At 37.0% G+C, this 19,535-nt stretch overlaps 2 protein-coding genes across 3 annotated transcripts in view; one reads left to right on the plus strand and one right to left on the minus strand.

Annotated features, from left to right (window-relative positions):
- Positions 1 to 178: 178 nt before the first annotated feature.
- The window catches only part of LOC106051475 (schistosomin-like), a 27,599-nt gene continuing 8,242 nt past the window's right edge, over positions 179 to 19,535 (plus strand). The window contains exons 1-2 of one of the 2 annotated variants that reach the window (XR_008778606.1): positions 179 to 302; positions 18,699 to 18,821. Coding sequence is in view for 1 of the 2 variants with exons in the window: in XM_056033480.1 (XP_055889455.1) it covers positions 18,773 to 18,821 (49 nt within the window). In the remaining variant the exon portion in view is untranslated. Of the gene's footprint in view, positions 303 to 18,698; positions 18,822 to 19,535 lie in introns of those variants that run through there. The other variant, XM_056033480.1, reaches the window with a different exon arrangement.
- On the minus strand, positions 1,635 to 7,983 carry LOC106051767 (schistosomin-like). The gene is made up of 4 exons (XM_056033481.1): positions 7,824 to 7,983; positions 5,254 to 5,401; positions 3,039 to 3,149; positions 1,635 to 1,766 (listed from the first exon to the last, which is right to left on the minus strand). The coding sequence occupies exons 1-3, from the start codon at positions 7,861 to 7,863 to the stop codon at positions 3,047 to 3,049; spliced, it is 291 nt and encodes a 96-aa protein (XP_055889456.1). The 5' UTR covers positions 7,864 to 7,983; the 3' UTR covers positions 1,635 to 1,766; positions 3,039 to 3,046.

Genomic DNA, 19,535 nt, shown 5'->3' on the forward strand with positions numbered 1-19,535 from the left:
TCGGAGATTTGCTTTAGTGACGTGACGGTAGATTCAAAACATAACGAGACAGAATTATGGAACAAAAGTTGTTTTGAGACTGGATAAAGAAGAGACGCTTTATTTTATCATCGTGGGACTAAAGAGGCATCGGACTGTACCCTTAGTCATGGCGCTAAAGATCCAATTTGCCACGCAAGCAGTCTTATTGATGTTCTTTTGTGCACTGTGTATATTAGATCTACATATTACACTTAAGTAATAGTACCCCGAGCTCGTCCGAGAAACAACACGAGATAGAAATCCGAACAGTTCATCAAAAGGTTAAGTTTTTTTTTTGTCTTTAATTTAACTCTTTCTCTCCGTAATTATTTACCACATTCTGGGTGGAATCAACGTTGGTATCGTCAGTTAGGAGAGAAAGAGTTAACCTTGTATAGTGTATAATGTATTCATCTCTTGTTAAAGTCGTTGTCTCCCACGTTATGAAAAAAATTCATAATAATTTGTAGCAAGCTAGAATATATTCATAACCTTCAAAACCAAAATCTAACAAAATACTCAGAAAGACACACGGATTAAAGGCACATTCGTCGTTCCATACGCAGCAGTGAATATGTACAAACTAGCCGCAGTTGGCCCCGCAATTTCATAGCACTTGCACTTTCATTGGAGCCGCGCTTAGTCTAGGTGTATAAACCATTTTATAACTTATAACAGATTTCCCGCGGTCTCTTGTCGGTTTACCAGGAGCTCATGGAAATTTCCCGAAATCGCAAAATATATGAAAATGTCCTGGAAATCTCCGGAAATTATTAAAATCTTTGAAAACTCATACAAATCTAAATATATAGACGAAATTGTCATTTTTGGGTGTCATTCAATGCGGGTAAACACCAATCGTACGCGTGATAAAAAAAAACTGCATTATGCATTACCCGTAATTGTGGAATCTAGTAAAAGAAGCTTCTCGCGCCTCAAACTAATGAGGTCAACAATTCTCGTAGATAGATTGGAACATTTGGTAATTCATGCTAGTGAGCGTGATCTATGTAGGAAATAGAATTTTTATGATATACTGTATGACTTCGCTACACGCAAGGCTCGTAAAGTAATTCTGTACGTAGTAAAAAATGAATAAAATGCAAAGACGAATTTATTTTCTAATACAAATTCTTAATTTTCACTTATTACCCGTATCCCTACCCAAACTGGGCCCCGCGAAATCCGTTTCGCATAGGGCCCCACAATGGTTAAGTCCGGCCTTGCTATTTAGTGACGGGTGAATACAGAATAGATTACTTGAATTCTACTTGTTTCCCCCCCCCCCCCCTTTATTTTTTCGCCTCTAAAATTACGTGGGTAACTCTACTCGTTCGACTTGCAAAAATAAAAGAGTGATCTTTCCATTACGTGGTGTCCAAACTCTTGAACCATGAAGAGAATTATATATATAGATGTTCCATCTTCCCTAGTGCTATTAGAGCTTGGAATGGGTTGCCTGAGCTAGCCAGGAAAACCAGCGACTTGGCAGAATTTAAGTCATTGGTTAATATGCATGACTAGATCCATGACGCGTAGGACGAAATCGTCTTCATTTTTGAAGTAACGTCTGTATTTTATAAGATGAATGAAGAGAGCAAAAGAAAAATGTCTTTTCTTTCTTATATTTGAGTTTATTACATAATAACTTCATATGAGAATTCCATAAATATAACACGTACTAACAGGTCTGTTTGGTGTCTTGGTTGTGTCTTGGTTGTGTCTTGGTTGTGTCTTTACATCACCTGTAAGACAAAGTCAACTTAATCACTGAATTGAAAAAAAAATATTACGAGACTAAAGAAATTATAGAGTTAATTGAACTGTATCTCTAAATAATGAGCATTTTTGTGTTAATAAAATAATGATACCTGCACATCAACCCCTGCATTATCATCGTCAAGCTTATTTTTAGCGAGGGCTCGAGAGGCTTAAATCCTCTCTGGCAAAAGCCCTGGACAGAAACCCTGCTGATATGGGTCATGCTCGCCTTACCATACGGGTAATGAGCTTGGATGGCAGTCTGATCATGTGGTAAGCGTTCTGGACTGTCGCTATGTTGTCTCAATGGTCCCAGGTTCAAACCCTGCCCGATGCCACCCCCCCCCCTTCATCCAGCGGGAAGTTTCGACTACAATCTAGAATATCTTCAACTCTGAAGGAACATCCGAAATATGTAAAATATTTGAGAAACAAACATTTTGCCCGTGGCTTCCTAAATCTGTCAAAGTTTGGCCTGAAAAGTGCAAAATATAGCTAATATATAAAATATCAACAATCTTTTTTTGTTTAAAATCTTCCCTCTGCGTCTGGCGCCCCCTGAGCTTAGCGCCCAGGGCACCGTTCTCTCCATGCGTCCCCCCCTCACTACGCTTCTGCTTTGACGTCTGCCCAATGCAGCACGGGCACGTGCAAGTCTACCTGGCCGTCAAGGGTTGGCATTCGCTGATGTGGGGCTGCACTATAGACCAGGGGTTCTCAACCTGTGGTTCGCGACCCCCTTTAGGGGTCGATTGACGATTTGCCAGGGGTCGCCAGAGACCATCGAAAAAAATGAATAGTTTTGGTCTATTCTTCTATTGCTGTGTGTCTGAGCGGAGGAGATGGGGTCGCGGCAGAGTGTGGGATTGTAAAGAGGGGTCGCCGAGCTTAAAAGATTGAGAACCGCTGCTGTAGACACTATTTTTAACATTTACCAGTTTCTATAAGAATGTCTGGTCCTGTGACAGATTTATTTGGAGGAGGTTGGTGCAGCACTTGTGTCTTTTTTACATTTATAGTGAGGCCATAATTTTTGGCAGGCGTTAGCAAAAAAGGGACAGGCTCTTTTGAAGGTCTTCTTCGTTTGAGGATTTTAGGGGCACAGTCGTCTGCTAGTAGCACGTCTCTGATGCAGTCCCATTTTAAAACCCGGAGCATTGTAACGAAAGCCCAATAATAATACAGCGCGAATATTTACACTGATACTGGATTAATTCTTTGTTATAGTTCAAAACATTCAAGAAAATGTCACTGACCTCAATATTTACATGACAGAGGGGACATCACTGTTATCGGAAGTACATTCGGTTGAGGCCCAATCTGGTCTGCATTCAACTTCCGGTCTCTTGGACACCTTAGCGCCGTTGCTATGGAGATAATGGTCACACATTGCATTATTTCTACATTTGAAAGAATGTCTTGTATAGATACTGTCACAGGAGAAATTGTGTAAAAATTCAGCTGTTAATAAATAAAGTGAACTTTAAATTAACAAGCGTACAATTATATAGTTTGTGTAGAAACACAAACTCAGAATCGGCCCACAAGTGTTCCTCTCAGTATACTCAAAATAAATTTTAAAAAATCCTTTTAAAAAAAAACAAAGTTATCTAAGGGGAAGAACTTTGCACTTACAACTATATCTCTCTGTTGTGTAGACGTTATTTCCCATATTCGATCTCAAACAAAATAATGGAATAAAAAATAATGAATTGACTAATTGTTTTTTTTTTTTCTGATTGTTTCCTATTTTGTTAGATACAATAACTAATTGTTTAAAGTTTTTACTTGATCCGAAAATGGGTGTGTGAGTAATAACATATACATTTATCTAAGTGGACAAAACCCTACATATTTAGCCATATATATATATATATATATATATATATATATATATATATATATATATATATATATATATATATATATATATATATATCATATATTATATGAATACTAAATGATTTATTTTTTTCTTCTAGGTATCAAACAAAATAAACAATTACCAGTAATTAATTGACTAATTGGTAGCTCTTCTTCAGGTGTCTGCTTATGCTTCAAATATTTATCTATAATCTAACGGTTTGATGGGTGTGCGAAAAAACAACAACACCAATTCAATAAACACTGTACAACTTAATCATTAATTATGCACGATTAATAGCCAGACCGATGTCGACGTGTCGTGGAGTCTCAGTGTCGTCGGTTTGATTAATACAAAGCTTGGCCTACTTCTTTGAATAGCAGACGACTTAAAAGAACGTCGTTGATTCGTTGGTAAAATAAGTGAAATTGATATTCATGCGCCAAATATCATTATATCAAAGGGACTGTGATTAATCAGTATCGTCTGCCATGCTGCGTCAACAAAAGTCATGGATGATTAGTTGACATATTGAACAGGAGTTAGGGGCCAGTGGATTATTAATCAAATTGTCCGATCGGATTAACCTGGCTTTTAGTGAGAAAATTATTATATAGATAAGCAATGGCTATTTGTGTGTGTGTGTGTGTGTGCGTGTGTGTGTGTGTGTGTGTGTGTGTATAGACCTGTGCGGTCTTCTCGTGGATCACAGTTGGAGAACGACTGTCTTATTAAATGTTGTTTTAAAATTGGCTGGAATGTGTAGTATTCTCTATCTGCTATGTTTCTCATTTAAAATAAAGTAAACATTTTTCTATAAATTCTAGTACCTTGTTATTGGCATAAATGTTGCGCAATACAAATAATAATGGAATTAAAAAACAATGTTGTCACGGCCTCGATTGAGACTAACTGCGACGTGAAGTGAATTTGTAATCATTGATCATCTCGTGTCTTTTACATGGGAAAGCAATCGGTCTGAAACTGACCACGAAGTGAAAACCTCAGTTGTTGCCCTTGTTTTTTTTTTTTTTTTGTAGAGTAGGGACATATACCTTTGAATCTCCAGAGCAAGAGTATGTGTACTGTTAAGTGATATGTGAGTTTAATTCTGAACATAAAATTGGTAGCTATGGTTGTGACTTTATTATTTGTATGTACAGTGTGCCTTTGCCTTTGCGGCTAGATTAGCCAAGTTATTTCTACTCAATAAACTTGACGTCTGCTAACACCTATCTTTATTCAGTGTATTTAGAGAGTTATGTCTAATGGACAAGTAGAGAGCACTAAGAGAGAACATGACTACAAAAAAAAAATATAATGTTGAGAAACTACACACTCATAAAACCCAGCAGTTGTGTTGCAAATGTCGCATTAATAAACAAAATAAGGACAAAATGGACAAACATATTTCTTGTAATGGAGGCTAAAATGGAAAACAGTTGTAACAAAATGTTATATTAATTAGCACTATTATTTTGTGCTTCTGAACTGCATATAATTTCAATTTTTAGCTGCCTTTGTCGCTGTCTAGTACTTTTTTTTGTCTGGTAGAACCGGCCCTGAATTTCAGAATTAAAACTAGTATTGAAAGAATCAAAACTCACGCGCAGAACTCGTATTTCCTTCTGCATTTGGAGCAGATGACGTAGGCTCCCCGTTTACCAGACACACAGAACCTGGCAGTGGCGTCAGACTCAAAGCATTCAAAAGCGTCACCCGGGTTGGGGCATCTGTAGTTGTCGGCCACGACGGCTGGAAAAAAAAATATTTGCGTTAAAAATGAAGTTAGTGATTGATGGAGAGAGGGAGAAAGAGAGGGGAAGAGAAGATGTTATTGAAATTATAAGACAAGAGAAGGACAAAAAGAAGGAGCGATAGAGAAAGAAAAAAAAGAAGAAAATGATGGAGAGAGAGAGAGAGAGTGAAGAAAGAAAAAAAAAGAAGAAAATGATGGAGAGAGAGAGAGAGTGAAGAAAGAAAAAAAAAGAAGAAAATGATGGAGAGAGAGAGAGAGTGAAGGAGAAAAGGATGAAGAGTTAAGGAGAGATATAGACTAGCTGACACCCCTGCTTTGCCACGGTTGAAATAGTTGGTATATAATTAATTTGACAGGGACTTTTTTTTTTTCTTATTTCAATGGTAGGCACACATTAACCTTCCCCCAACACACACTCTCGACAACCAATCATCTTTCTGGTTTTTTGGTAAAACATCCAGCAACCCACTAATTTTGACTCTGCACAGACAATACTTTGGCCCAACTGATGTACTCTTTAAAAAAAAATCCCATTCTTGGATTGTCCAATTGTAACGTCTTCCCCCCAAACCCCCAAACGCTCTACACATGTTTAACTCTTTCTCTCCGTAATTATTTACCACATTCTGATGAAATCAACGTTGGTATCGTCAGTTAGGAGAGAAAGAGTTAATTTGAAACCCCAACTCCACTAGCATTCTTCGTTGGAACGGCCCTAGGCCTAATGGGAAAAAATATTTTAAGAATGACCACATTGAATGCCGACCCTTGCCCGCCACTCAGGGTATTTTTTTATTATTTTTTTTTTGCCTGTGAATGACTTTTTCCCCATGTCTCATACCTCCGCAAAACAAAATAGTTCTGTACGCTTAGCTGTTGCTGCTTTTTTTTTGCCGGAAGCTTTCTGTTTCTTAACCCATGAATTCTACTATCCCTGATACTCAATCTTAGCAGCGTTGGAAAGAAATGATACTAAATGTTGCAAATTTTAGCTGGAACTATTTTTGTTTAATCCTTAAATGGATCGTCCAGCATATTAGCGCCCCCCACTTACGAATATTTTTGTCCCATGAATTCAAGTATAACTTACCACTCCCTCCCAAAACAAAATGGTCTATGTACAATAGACCGTTATCTGTTTCTATGGCCAACGGTTAACGAGCAGGGTGTCATGTGGCCATCAAAACGACCAACGGTCTTTACTTTCCCCAACTAAAGTCAGAGTTGGGTGGACTCAGGGACGTCCTAAAAATCCCGAAATTCAAAACCCCAGCCTTCACCGAGATTCGAACCCATAACCTCAGGTTCAGAAGCCGAGCGATTAACCACTCAGCCACCACCCCCTTAGAAACAGATGACCTTGACATCGTCTGCCCCATATATCGCAAGGTCTGAAAGGGGAACTTTACTACTTACTTACAGTCTCTGACTATTGTCACTATTCCTCGGCTTACCGGTTCTAAATTGAGACATTGAAATCGTTTTAGGAAAATTATTTAATTTCACTGCCAATTCGACCATTAAAAGGGTTTTAGTTGTTCTGGGTGCACGCTAAGTAATAACTTGTTTATTTTTTGAATTGTTTTCGACCATCGCAAGAGGGAGAGAAGTGATTAGTCAGGGAGGGAGAGAGAGACAGAGAGACAGAGAGAATAGAACAAGGAAGGAATAAAAAAAAAATCAGAGATTAAACATACACAAATTGTAACAATTCCTTCTTTAAAAGAAAAAAAAAACGACCGCACTCAAACACAATTTTTTTTCTACTAAATAGCCATCACAAATAATCATATCCTTTCAAAAACATGTTTTCAAACAATGAATGTTAATAAAAAGCTATTTATTAAACATGCAAGAAGCGGAATACATTGAAAACAATATTGTTATAACCCTAGTGGCGGACTGAAAGGGTTAATGTGTGTGCGGCCTACTGACACACATGATTCAGGTCAATCACACAGGTCAAGGGCTGTTGAACAAGGAACATTACTGCTAATGCATGCAATATGACCAATGTTATGGTCATGTGACCACAAAGCCTTTACAGACGAGAGACAGTGTGTTAGAAAGGACAGTAGAGTCCAGGACAGCAAGCAGTAAGGACTGTGTGCTACGAAGTGAGTCCTCGAAAATGTAGCTGTACGAGCTAGAGAGACTTGTAGTGATTAGTTAGGCAGTTCTGTAGTGTAGCAGAGCATTTGAAGTTACTGTAGCCAATTGTGTTTATTGGCTGTTGTCGATGTAATTGTAAATAAACCGCCACTTTGTTTATTGAAGCTCTTGTTGTCAAGTTGATGTTTTAGATGTGCTGTGTTGTGTTGTTGGGCAGTGTTTGCAGAAGGCCTGGTAGAGAAGATCGTAACAATATACTATAACAAGCACCACAATTTACAGTCTAGATCAGTTCTTAAGACTTACCACAGACAATCAGGGCAAGAATAATAAATACTGTCTTCATGGTGAATGCTGCTACGATATGCTGGGCTTACACAAAATATAAAGATCAGTGCGGTTAGTCGTCTGGTGTGACTCGAACGACGCACTGGCCTGTATATATAGCTGAAAATTTATGTTGGAAACGCTACTAATTTGACCTACTAGAGTAATTATTTTAATTTTAGCAATTAACAAGTGCGACTTGTTTTCATTAACCTTTAGTATTGTGGATATGTTTTGGTTTAAGGCTGACAATACCAAAATATCATGTTTATAAAAACAACGCTAAACACATATAGCTATTAGCTAGACACATATAGGCCTATATCTAAATGAATGTCAGATCAAAAGGGAACCCCCGAAATATCTACCAACAGTAACGTACATTTGATAATGAATCCTATAACATCTAACTTTTACTATATAAATATAAAAAAGGAATGTTTAAACAAAAAATGAAACTTATGAAAAAAAATGTGTATGTTTGTTTCAAAATAATCATTTCCTTTTTTTTGTGTGTACAATTCGAAAACTTTCAATTCTGGACCACACGCTCGACTAAACCATTTTCTGGGCTTATCGAGTTAGCAAAGTAATAGTACAAATAATAGCCAAATACAATAAATACTTGCCTGCAACCCGACCCATATTCCCAGGCAGGGGTTCTCACCCTGTGGATGACGTCCCCCTTAGGGGTCGAATGACGATTTGCCGGGGGGTCACCTAAAACCATCGAAAACATGTGTTTTTTTTTAAATCTGACGTACATTTTGCCCCTGGCAGACGTCTATTCCCACTCAAAGATGAAAGTGTTCCGGAGAAAGAAAGAGTTTACTGAGCTCTATAAATTATAAAAGCGATAAAGCAAACAGTTGTTTTTATGCCTATGAACGAAAATAATGTTACTATTGGGGTTCGCCGCATTGTTGTGAATACTAAAAAAGGGGTCTCCGAGATAAATGATTGAGAACCGCTGCTCTAAAGCACTAGGAAAGAAGTTGCATTCTAAATATGTGTCCTAGCATATGGAAAGATCTTAACGTCAATAGCGTATCCATCTGTTAATCATGTTAATCCAAGATTTAAACTTTACTAAATCATTGGCTCTGTCTTGAATAATATCTTATAAAATACAGACGTTACTTCAAAAAAAAAAAAAGAAAATAACATTTTACGCGTGTCAGTATGTCAATGTAGTCATACATGTTAATCAATGACTTCAATTCTAACAAGACGTTGGTTTTCCTGGCTGACTCTGGCAACCCATTCCTTGCTCTAATAGTAGTAGGGAACAAGGAGTGTTTGTACAAATTGGTCCTGGCATATGGAACAAGGAATGTGCCTATGTGTCTTTCTGGGTATTTTATTAGGTTTTGGTTTTGTTCTGAGAGAAAAAAGTTATGTAACTCTTATATCTCCCTAATTGTTTCCAAGTTCTGGCAGAATTGTTCATTTTTCACATTTGTACATTCCACCCTGTCATGATCAAACTTCAATAACATTTTTGTTTGTAATCAGGAAACGTTACTTTTGGTATAGATATATAGGAGAATGTATTCTCTTTTTAAATAACAGAAATTAAAGTTTATAACAACTAAATTTAATCCTATACTCTTAAACGAGCAATTCTTGTATGTATGTATATATATTTATATATATCCTATACTCTTAAGCGAGCAATTCTTGTATGTATGTATATATCCTATACTCTTAAGCGAGCAATTCTTGTATGTATGTATGTATGTATGTATATATATTTATATGTATATATATAAATTTTATTTCGAAAACGGCTCTAACGATTTTCTTTAAAATTTCACGGTATGTGCATAATAGTGAGAAAAAAATTCTCAACACATTGGCCACATCGGGAAAACTCGAGTTTGACCGTTATATCGGTTTGAAAATGCCTCATTATCGAAAAATTAATTTTGGCTGCAATGTTTTATGAATGAAAATTTTCCATGACGTAAACGGGAAAAATGCTGCTTACGTCACTAGGCTTACCGTAGTACACTAAAATATTTCTTTGCAAACAAGAACGAGTTTTAAAGGATCAATAGACCTAATTAAACATTTGCGCACCATCTTACTGTAGATTGATTTATTATAGAACTATGAAAGAAAAGTAATGAAATTAAATGTGCCGATATATGATTAGTTATTACGTTTTAAGTGCTTAATAAATTGTTTCACTTTCATTGCGTAGAGCGGTGTAGCTACCTTTTACTTTGTTGTTTATTTTGCTGGTGACCTCCATCTGTCTCGTTCTGAGGCCGCATGCAACCATGTGCTCTCTTCTATGTCAGCTAAGTAAAGTTTGCGCCATAAGCTAGTCTTTTAAGGGTTTCGGTGTTACGTCGACCACTTTTTAGCTCACCAAAAAAGACTGCCTTTGGCATGCGTTCGTCTGAGATTCGTCTCCCATACAGGATACTGCTCTGTCCAGCGTAACTGTCGGACTTAAAGAATTCCCTCTATTCAAAGGCCGCGGATACACATTTGAGACCAAAAGAAAATTTGCTGCCGAGGACAGACGCAGACGCTAAAAGAAAATCTTAATCGAGCACCGCGGACAATGGTTATGCTTGCCCTGGATGTGGCAAGATATGCAGGTCACAGCTGCAATCCTCATTAATTTTCGGACTCTAAGACAAGCCTTATTATTATTATTATTTTGCTGGTGAATTATTACCATGTAATTACCTCTCCTGTACCAAAACAAAGGAAATGGTCTTAACACAACTTCTCTACGCCTTACTTGCTCACACTAAACATGATATCCATCTAGCGGTCAACCAGTTTGCGTACACTGCAGCCTCTTTTGATTTAACTATAAACCTCGGTAAAAAGCTTGGAGTTAGGGCCAGGAGAGATCTGAATGGATGGATGTGTAAAAGCAGGCCATAGCACCACTAGGATGGATGGATGGCAAAAGCCGGTATGAACTTCCTATAGTCCGACAGTCAGGCTGGGCAGGGCACGTATCCCGTATGGGTAACGAGCATATTGTTTGGCGTAACAGAGGTGCCCCACGGAAACGTTTCTTTAGAAAACTAATGCCATGATTTAAGTCTAATAAGAAAAAATGCGCCATTTTACTTTGTCATTAAGTGCATGTTTTACCCTATAACGTAGAGAAGTTACATTGCAAAGACTTTCTTCCAAGCCAATAATAGTAAGCCTACAATAGTTTTACGCAAAAGATGGATTGTAAAACTATAAGACGGACTTGAGCTGTAGTTTGTCTAGACTGTAGGAGGACTTAAAAGACTTTAAATTTAATCGACATGTACAATTAGGCCTACAATTAGAACTAACAGAACACTAAAACAACTCTTCAGATTAGTAGTCTTTATCCGATCGCTCATTTTCGTAATTACAAGAATATTCCCAAAATGACTTCGGGTATATAACCTTCCGAAATTATTTAACAGAGCGAGGTTCGGCCACCTGGTACAAAAATATTCTCAAAATGACTTCGGGTATATATCCTTTCTTGACAAATTATTCATCCGAGCGAGGCTCGGTCACCTGATATTATTTATATATATATATATATATATATATATATATATATATATATATATAAATTTTATTTCAAAAACGGCTCTAACGATTTTCTTTAAAATTTCAAGGTATGTGCATATTAGTGAGAAAAAAATTCTCAACTCATTGGCCACATCGGGAAAACTCGAGGTCGACCGTTATATCGGTTTGAAAATGCCTCAATATCGAAAAATTAATTTTGGCTAGAATGTTTTATGAATGAAAAATTTCCATGACGTAAACGGGAAAAACGCTGCTTACGTCACTAGGCTTACCGCAGTACACTAAAATATTTCTTTGCAAAGCCGAACGAGTTTTAAAGGATCAATAGACCTAATTAAACATTTGCGCACCATCTTATTGTAGATTGATTTATTATAGAACTATGAAAGAAAAGTAATGAAATTAAATGTGCCGATATATGATTAGTTATTGTGTTTTAAGTGCTTAATAAGTTGTTTACACTTTAATTGTGTAGAGCGGTGTAGATACCTTTTACTTTGTTGTTTATTTTGCTGGTGACCTCCAGCTGTCTCGTCCTGAGGCCCCATGCAATCAGGTGCTCTCTTCTATGTCAGCTAAGTCAAGTTTGCGCCATAAGCTGGTCTTAAGGGTTTCGGTGTTACGTCGACCATTTTTTAGCTGACCAAAAAAGACTGCCTTTGGCATGCGTTCGTCTGAGATTCGTCTCCCATACAGGATACTGTTCTGTCCAGCGTAACTGTCGGACTTAAAGAATTCCCTCTATACAAAGGCCGCGGATACACATTTGAGACCAAAAGAAAATTTGCTGCCGAGGACAGACGCAGACGCTAAAAGAAAATCTTAATCGAGCACCGCGGACAATGGTTATGCTTGCCCTGGATGTGGCAAGATATGTAGGTCACAGCTGCAATCCTCATTAATTTTCGGACTCTAAGACAAGCCTTATTATTATTATTATTTTGCTGATGAATTATTACCATGTGTTCATGCTTCAGTGTCTACCTCTCCTGTACCAAAACAAAGGAAATGGTCATAACACAGCTTCTTTACGCCTTACTTGCTCACACTAAACATGATATCCATCTAGCGGTCAACGAGTTTGCGTACACTGCAACCTCTTTTGATTTAACTATAAACTTCGGTAAAAAGCTTGGAGTTAGGGCCAGGAGAGATCTGAATGGATGGATGTGTAAAAGCAGGCCATAGCACCACTAGGATGGATGGATGGTAAAAGCCGGTATGAACTTCCTATAGTCCGACAGTCAGGCTGGGCAGGGCACGTATCCCGTATGGGTAACGAGCATATTGTTTGGCGTAACAGAGGTGCCCCACGGAAACGTTTCTTTAGAAAACTAATGCCATGATTTAAGTCTAATAAGAAAAAATGCGCCATTTTACTTTGTCACTAAGTGAATGTTTTACCCTATAACGTAGAGAAGTTACACTGCAAAGACTTTCTTCCAAGCCAATAATAGTAAGCCTACAATAGTTTTACGCAAAAGATGGATTGTAAAACTATAAGACGGACGTGAGCTGTAGTTTGTCTAGACTGTAGGAGGACTTAAAAGACTTTAAATTTAATCGACATGTACAATTAGGCCTACAATTAGAACTAACAGAACAGATTAGTAGTCTTTATCCGATCGTTCATTTTCGTAATTACAAGAATATTCCCAAAATGATTTCGGGTATATAACCTTCCAAAATTATTTAACAGAGCGAGGTTCGGCCACCTGGTACAAAAATATTCTCAAAATGACTTCGGGTATATATCCTTCCTTAACAAATTATTCATCCGAGCGAGGCTCGGTCACCTGATATTATATATATATATATATATATATATATATATATATAAATTTTATTTCGAAAACGGCTCTAACGATTTTCTTTAAAAGTTCACGGTATGTGCATAATAGTGAGAAAAAAATTCTCAACTCACTGGCCACATCGGGAAAACTCGAGGTCGACCGTTATATCGGTTTGAAAATGGCTCATTATCGAAAATTTTATTTTGGCTAGAATGTTTTATGAATGAAATTTTCTGTATGACGTCAATGGGAAAAAAAACTTGACACCGCTTACGTCACTAGCCTCACAGCAGTACACTAAGACATTTCTTCGCAAACAAGAACAAGTTTTAATGATTCAATTGGCGTAATTAAACATTTGCGCACCATCTTATTGTACATTGATCCATTAGGAATTTATGGAAGAAAAATAATGAAATTAAATATCTTAATGTAAGATTAGTTATTGTGTTTTAAAGGCTTTATAAGTTGTTTACACTTTAATTGCTTACACCCGTAGGTAGCTTTTACTTTGTTATTATTTTGCTGGTGAATTATTGCAATGTGTTTAAGCTTCGAAGTCTGCTGTCCAATACCAAAACATAGGAAATGGTCATAACACAGCATATCTATGCCTTACTTGCACAATCAGGGCCGGCCCTAACATTGGCGGGGCCCTATGTGAAATGTGAGAATTGCGCGCGGACCAGTAAGGGTAGAGATAAAGATATTAAGTGAAAATAAAGATTTTGTATTAGAAAATAAATTCGTATTTGCATTACATTTTTATTAAATGAAAGCTGACGATGCCGTTTTTTTATATCACGCGTAGGATTGGCATTTACCATATTGATTGACACCCCAAAGTGACAATTTTGTCTTTTTAAGGACATTTTTATGAGTTTCAGGAGATTTCCAGGAGCTCCTTGAAAACAAGGAGACCACGGGAACCCTATTATAAATTATAATGGTTTAATTTAATAATTTACACCTAGAATTAGCGCGGGGCTTTTGAACCTTCGGAGTCCACCACTGTGACAGCATAGGCCTAGGGCTGGCCCTGATGATATCCAGCTCGCGGTCAACGAATTTTCATCACGCTGCTGCCTTTTTTTTATTTGTTAACCTATAAACCTCGGTAAAACAGAAGTCATGTTACAAAAGTCATCCAATAAAACCTACTCAGCCCAAAGATCACTGCGCATAGACATCCCTTAAAGTGGTAGATAACTTCACATTATCTGGGAAGCATTTTATCAATTGACGCATTGCTTTAAAGAGAGGTTGATATGTGATCATGGATAGTCGTGCTTTTGGACGCCTCCAAGCGAGAGTGTGGCGAAATAAATCGCTCCGCCTGTCTACAAAAATCAGTGTCAACCAGTATTCTCTCAACCCCTCTATGTGGATCTGAGACATGAGTACTTTATAGAAAGCAACTAAGACTTCTTGAACGACTTTACCAAAGACCACAATACAAACAGCAATATTCTTGCAAAAAGGTATGAAATTCGAGTCCGAAGATAAGTGAGGAATGCAGTATTTCCTTTGCTGTGCAGCCCCAACTGTGACCTACATATTTTGCCACATCCAGGGCAAGCATAACCATTGTCCGCAGGTGGCCGATTTAGATTTTCTTTTCGCCGTCTGCGTTTGTTCTCGGCAGCAGATTTTCTTTTGGTCTCAAATGTGTATCTCGCGGCCTTCGTGAGAGACCTCCAGCTGTCTCGTTCTGAGGCCGCATGCAACCAGGTGCTCTCTTCTATGTCAGCCAAGGAAAGTTGACGACTAGGCTGGTCTTTGAAGAATTTCCGTGGAGCGCCTCTGTTACGTCGACCACATTTTAGCTCACAAAAAAAGACTGCCTTTGGCATTCGTTCGTCTCCCATACGGGATACGTGCCCTACCCAGTGCAACTGTCGGACCATAAGAAGTCCCACTATACTGTCCATACCGGCGTTGGCAAGGACATCGCTGTATGTAGTGCTGTCCTGCCACCGTATGTCCATGATGGAGCGCAAGCATCTTTGGTGAAAGCACTCAAGAAGTCTTAGTTTTTTCTGTAAAGTGTCCATGTCTCAGAGCCATAATAAATATACTAATTGCAGTATTAAATGTCATGAAGTAACCATTTTAGAAGTTATACTGCAAAGACTTTCTTACAAGCCTATAATAGCCCAATAGTTCTACATGAAAGAAGCAATGTAAAACGTTAAGACGTGAGCTGTGGTTTTCTATAGGCCTACTATTGGAGGGACTTTCTATTCTAATCGCCATGTACAATTACATTGAGAACTGAAAGAACTAAAAAGCAACTCTTCGGATTGATAGTCTTTACCCGATAGTTCATTTTCGTAATTACAACAATATTCCCAAAATAACTTCGGGTAAATATCCTTCCTTAACAAATTATTCATCCGAGCGAGGCTCGGTCACCTGATATTTAAATTTAATGGAGACAAATAAACTATGGCATCTCTGGTGTGTGTGTATAAGTTATGACAAATTTGTACAAATACTCTTTCTTCCCTAGTGCTATTAGAGCATGGAATGGTTTGCCTGAGCTAGCCAGAAAAACCAGTGACTTGGCAGAGTTTAGGTCATTGGTTAATATGCATAACTATATGCATGACGCGTAGGACGTAATCATCATCTTTTTTTTCTTTTTTTTTTTTTTTGAAATAACGTCTGTATCATATAAGATAAGATTGGATTTATACGTCAAAACTTTTAAGAAATAAATTTTTTTCAGACCCATGGTATTTCTTCTTATTATTGTAAAAATGAGTTTCAATTTTCAAAAGCTGCTTTCAGTAGAGGTTGTATTTACAGATTGTTAACAAAAAATTGTAACTCAATATGGATGGCTGCCTGGTCGTGCGGTTTGCGCGCTGGACTGTCGTTCGGATTTATCGACGGTCGAGGGTTCAAACCCTGCCCGCTCCCATCCCCCGTCGTCCTGCGGGAGGTTTGGACTAGGAAGTAAACTATCTTCAACTCTGAAGGAACATCCGAAACATGTAAAACAAAACATTTACAAACAAACAAATATAAATACTTGTGTTCAATTCTTTCATTGTATTTTCTGTTATGATTTGGAGTAGCTGATTTGCTGTCTTTCCTGAGGTCGTGTCAATTTGGGATCACTTTTTTTGTAGTTCTTTATAGATCTGTAAAGTTAGAAGTCACTGATTTGACTTTATTGCGTTTTATGACCTCATTTTTAAGTTGCACTCATGACTTTTAAAACACACTCCCTGAACCTTTGATTTGCGAGGTCTCTTGAACTTCGAGACTGCGGGCGGTGGCACTCTTCTCCTACGCCTTGCGCCGCCTCTGTCTAAAGTACACCTATCCTACACGAGATTCGATGTTTGTGCTGCTGTGATCCATTCCGACAATGTATCTCAATCTCACTAGCATTATCCCCCTCCCCCCCCCCATTCCCCGCTTACGGTTATTCCAAATCACTTCGTCGCCATGTTTGATTCAATAAACTGTGCCCTTGACCCGCTAGGGTTCCTTTTTTTCCTCAACACTGGTGTTCAGGTCACGTGTCTAGTTAGTTATATGGTGTGGTTATTGCGTTAATTAGTCCATTTTAATTTGGAACTTAACGACTTATGACAACTAATTTATTAGGACCGGTTTTTCCAGACTTTAGCAGGTCGGCCTCTGAACCGCTTTCGTAGTGTACGCGTAGATAAGTAAATACAATGGACTTACATATGTATTCAACAACTTACAAATACCGGTACCAATGAAATCAGAAACGAAACCAAATATGCTTATATTAAATAAAGATATTTTAATTCATGCTTGCTAATCCAACAACTTTTTTTGGCTTATATTAAATAAAGATATCATTTTAATTCCTGCTTGCTAATCTAACAACTTTTTTTGGCTTATATTAAATAAAGATATCATTTTAATTCATGCTTGCTAATCTAACAACTTTTTTGCTTATATTAAATAAAGGTATCATTTTAATTCCTGCTTGCTAATCTAACAACTTTTTTTGGCTTATATTAAATAAAGGTATCATTTTAATTCATGCTTGCTAATCTAACAACTTTTTTTGCTTATATTAAATAAAGATATCATTTTAATTCCTGCTTGCTAATCTAACAACTTTTTTTGGCTTATATTAAATAAAGGTATCATTTTAATTCATGCTTGCTAATCTAACAACTTTTTTTGCTTATATTAAATAAAGATATCATTTTAATTCCTGCTTGCTAATCTAACAACTTTTTTTGGCTTATATTAAATAAAGGTATCATTTTAATTCATGCTTGCTAATCTAACAACTTTTTTTGCTTATATTAAATAAAGATATCATTTTAATTCCTGCTTGCTAATCTAACAACTTTTTTTTGGCTTATATTAAATAAAGGTATCATTTTAATTCATGCTTGCTAATCTAACAACTTTTTTTGCTCATATTAAATAAAGATATCATTTTAATTCATGCTTGCTAATCTAACAACTTTTTTTTGCTTATATTAAATAAAGATATCATTTTAATTCATGCTTGCTAATCTAACAACTTTTTTTGCTTATATTAAATAAAGATATCATTTTAATTCATGCTTGCTAATCTAACAACTTTTTTTTTTACTTCTAGTCATCCAAAAACCAAGCAAAACAATAATGATTATTAAACAAGCAAAATATAAACTATCCTTAAAAAAGCTTATCTAAGGCAATGAACTCCGTACTTACAATCATATCTCTGAACATTGTAGGTGTTATTTCTCCTGATTCTCTATAAACGAAAACAATACCAATAATTAATTGACTACTTGTTGTTTTTGTGTGATTAATTCATGTTTTGTTAGGTATAATAAAATATTTTTAAAAGTTTTAGCTTGGTCCGAGAATGCAAATGGGAGAAACAGCATGTTAAATTATTTAAGGGGGCGAAACACTACATATTTAGCCGTATTTGGGAATACTAATTTAAAAATAATAAGCAATAATTTCCCTTATTTTTTTCCACCTGTACATACTGCATAAAAAACGACAGCTCCTATGGCTAGTTTTCAACGCACCTACCATAAACACTAATGGTTGCTTCAGTTAAAGTAAGGGCCGGATGGCTGCCTGGTCATGCCGTTTGCGCATTGGACTGTCGATTAGATTTATCGATGGTATAGGGTTTAAGACTAAGACTAAGACTGCTTTATTGATCCTTATGGAAATTTGTTGTGATTACAAGGACTCGTTTCTCATATAAAGACAACACAACAGAAAAATACACATAAATACAACAGACAACATAAAGAGTTCATTCAGCGACTACACACAGGTATCTTGGTGCATTTCATGTTCCCTGATCAATGAGTGGCGGTGATAGAGTCTGACCGAGTGAGGTACGAACGAGTTTTTAAACCCTGCCCGCTCCCATCCCCCGTCGTCCTGCGGGAGGTTTGGACTAAGAAGTAATTTTCTTCCACTCTGAAGGAACATCCGAAACATGTAAAACATTTTACAATTGTTGCTTCAAAATAATCTCCTGCTTTATATTTAGGTCAGTGCTTGGTTCCGATCAGAAGTCTAATCGCACTGCCCTACATCGCAAGTCCAGCGTATTCCAGCGCCATCATGAAGACAGTATTCTTCATTCTCTCTTTGGTTGTTTTGATTGTTTGGGGTAAGTTATAATACTAACGGATCCAGAACTGATTTATTTATAAACCTGGCGGTGGGGACAGATGGGGGTAGTGCTGTGTGTGTTTTTAGACTACGCCAATCGCCCCAGGCCAGCGCTAGACGAGCGGTCAACCGTGACGAGTGACAATGCACGCCAGTTCGGCAAGGACATGTGTTGTAAATATTACAGACCAGTATCACTTACCCGCATCACATGTAAAATCCTAGAAAACATAATGTGTAGTTACATTATAAACCACTTAGACAAACATAATGTCCTTACACCATACCAACATGGCTTTAGAAAATATAGATCATGTGAAACACAACTAATAAGACTAATTGATAATTTTTTAAAAGGTTTAGATGATAGTGAGCAAATAGATGCTTTCTTACTAGATTTTTCCAAAGCTTTTGACAAAGTTCACCACCATAGTTTGCTTAAAAAATTAAAATATTTTGGCATTGATGGTCCACTGCATCAGTGGATTAAAGATTTTCTGATAGGGAAAGAACAAACTGTAATAATAAATGGCTCTAAATCAACACCAATAACAGTAAACTCAGGCGTACCTCAAGGAACAGTCTTAGGTCCACTACTATTTTTAATTTACATAAACGATTTACCAAATTACATTAGTTCAGGAACAAAAGTCAGATTATTCGCAGACAATTGCATAATATATAAAACAATAAAAACAACACAAGATACAGA

This window comes from Biomphalaria glabrata, chromosome 6 (assembly GCF_947242115.1).
Source record: "Biomphalaria glabrata chromosome 6, xgBioGlab47.1, whole genome shotgun sequence".
Taxonomy (NCBI): domain Eukaryota; kingdom Metazoa; phylum Mollusca; class Gastropoda; family Planorbidae; genus Biomphalaria; species Biomphalaria glabrata.